The sequence below is a fragment of the Triticum urartu genome, chromosome 1A, assembly GCF_056163025.1.
Source record: "Triticum urartu cultivar PI428250 chromosome 1A, HENAU_Tu73, whole genome shotgun sequence".
NCBI classification, from domain to species: Eukaryota; Viridiplantae; Streptophyta; class Magnoliopsida; order Poales; family Poaceae; genus Triticum; species Triticum urartu.
This window is the reverse complement of record NC_141873.1, coordinates 339,797,462-339,799,608: the sequence shown is the minus strand read 5'-3', so window position 1 is coordinate 339,799,608 and position 2,147 is coordinate 339,797,462. Positions and strand designations below refer to the sequence as shown.

General features: G+C 41.9%; 1 protein-coding gene across 1 annotated transcript; it reads left to right on the top strand.

The window, feature by feature from the left end:
- The first annotated feature begins 409 nt into the window (after positions 1-409).
- On the top strand, positions 410-1,687 carry LOC147991135 (uncharacterized). Its single transcript, XM_087536951.1, has 3 exons — positions 410-514; positions 614-1,078; positions 1,424-1,687. Exons 1-3 carry the CDS (start codon positions 410-412, stop codon positions 1,685-1,687), a joined length of 834 nt encoding a protein of 277 aa, XP_087393077.1.
- Positions 1,688-2,147: the final 460 nt, after the last annotated feature.

Here is a 2,147-nt window from a genome sequence, read left to right as displayed (position 1 = left end):
GAGCTTTGACGCCATGTCTGATCTAGATTCATGACGTGCCCTCGCATATGGCTTTGTCCATGGTTTGAACCTTTGGATTCAATCCAAAAGTTGAAAACGGTTTGGACTGGGTTGGATGACGAGCATGTATAGTTCGGTTTGGTCTAGATTCTAAATGAAAATATCTTGATTGGTTTGGTTTTGATGTGTGCCGTGGATTGGACTAGTTTTAGTTTGGATGCCGGACTATTCCCAGGTTTAGATGAGACGGGCATTGCCATTGCCATTGCCATTGCTTTATTACGTAGATGATATAAAATAGATTGATTGGCCATTGCCAGTATAGGTTATCACTATGATTTATTATATGTATGATCTTTGTATTGTACTATGTACAATTCAACTTAGAGTTCAACATGTTCTGTGTAGAATGGAGGAAGCACAATGTGGACGCTGCAACTCACGGTGCCGGACCAGCCTTTCTACTGCCACGCTGTTCGACATCTACTTCCAGCCTACTTTTGTTTTTGCAGCGGTAACAATTTATATGAACCTTCTGACAGTACATTCTTTTTGTTTTTTTTGCTATTTCCACTAATGTATTGTGTATGTTATTTGTTTTTATCTTACACAGATCGTACCATGCAATGTGAGATTGGCATTTGATGAGCTCGTCGCAGACACCGTGACCTTCGACACTCTTGGGGGCCCATACATTATGCAGGTCGAGAAGGGGCAAAAGATAACCCAGATAGGAGGAGATGATTGGGATCGTTTCATCGCCCGCATGCGTCTTAGTGGGGGTGAATTGATCAGCTTCTCCTTCAGAAGAGATAGGCCCAGGATTTCTGTTATCTATCTAAATTTGATTCCGGATAGTGAGGATGAAGTTCATGAGGAGGAAGATGGTGCTGATTCAGATGATGACGATTCAGATGATGATGAGAACCCACTTGTTGAATACCTGTATGCCCAAGGACTCAGACTGGGCGACGAGGAAATCGGCAACCTCTGGGACATGCTTCCGCTACGTGAAGACTACCTAGGGAAGCCATTCGCGACCCGCCTCACAAGGACGAATGTTAAACGGCATATCATGGTATGTTACTTAGTGTGGTAATTACATGATATGCATGCTTAGTTAGTGTAGTAGTTCATATGATATGCATATTGTAGTACTGTGATGAGAGGCCTAGTTTAGAATTCATTTAGTGAAGATTTTTATGACATGCATGTAGTGTAGTAATATGCGATGATATGCTTAGTGTACGCAGTAATCTAATGATATGCCTAATTACTATAGTAATTTGATGCTTGGCGTATAGTGTAGTGATGTGATGATATATATGCTCAGTGTTGAATCCAATGATATATGTGTCTTGAAGTGTATGCTTTGTTGATAATTGCACGTGACATGATCATATATCATGTCAACTGTTTTCAGAAATTACCTAAGAGGTTACTTGATAGCTGTGGCATCGACCCGGACGAAGAAGGCATGGCTGCTGGACTACGCCTTACCAGAACGGGCTCCATCACCAGCTGTGCCTATGCAGTGGACACGGACGGTCGCACTGTCTTGAGCAGGGCAGGGTGGAAGAAGTTCCTTCGTGCCAAGAATCTTCGGGTAGGACAGGCCATCCTACTCACTGTTGCGAACACCCGTCGCCATGACTTGAGGATGATGATCACCATCCACCTCATTTAGAATTGGGGTGGGCCATGTATCAATGTGAAATGAACTTATTATGTTAGTTCTTGTTTGTGAGTACTTGTCGTGTATTACCGTACCTATATCTACTCATATCTAAGTACTATTGCTTGTGATGGATTGCAACTATTATTAACTGGTAACTAATGCTCTACTAGCTATGATTATTCCACTGTGTGATGTTTTATAGGCTGTAGTGTGACATGGTAACTGTTATATATGGTAGAGGCTTGTCTCTAAGACCTTGTACAATGCAAGGTGCTTAGGGATGTGTTTCCACTGTGTGATGTTTTGTACTTGTCAGGTTGTAGTATGAAATGCTAACTGTTCTATATGGTAGTGGCTGGTCTCTAATTGGACCGACATGTTGAACTAGTATCAATGGTAGAGGCGTTTCGTTATGCTCCACATCCAACAGTTCACATAATTAAGTATCCAAGGATTAAGGTATGAAACC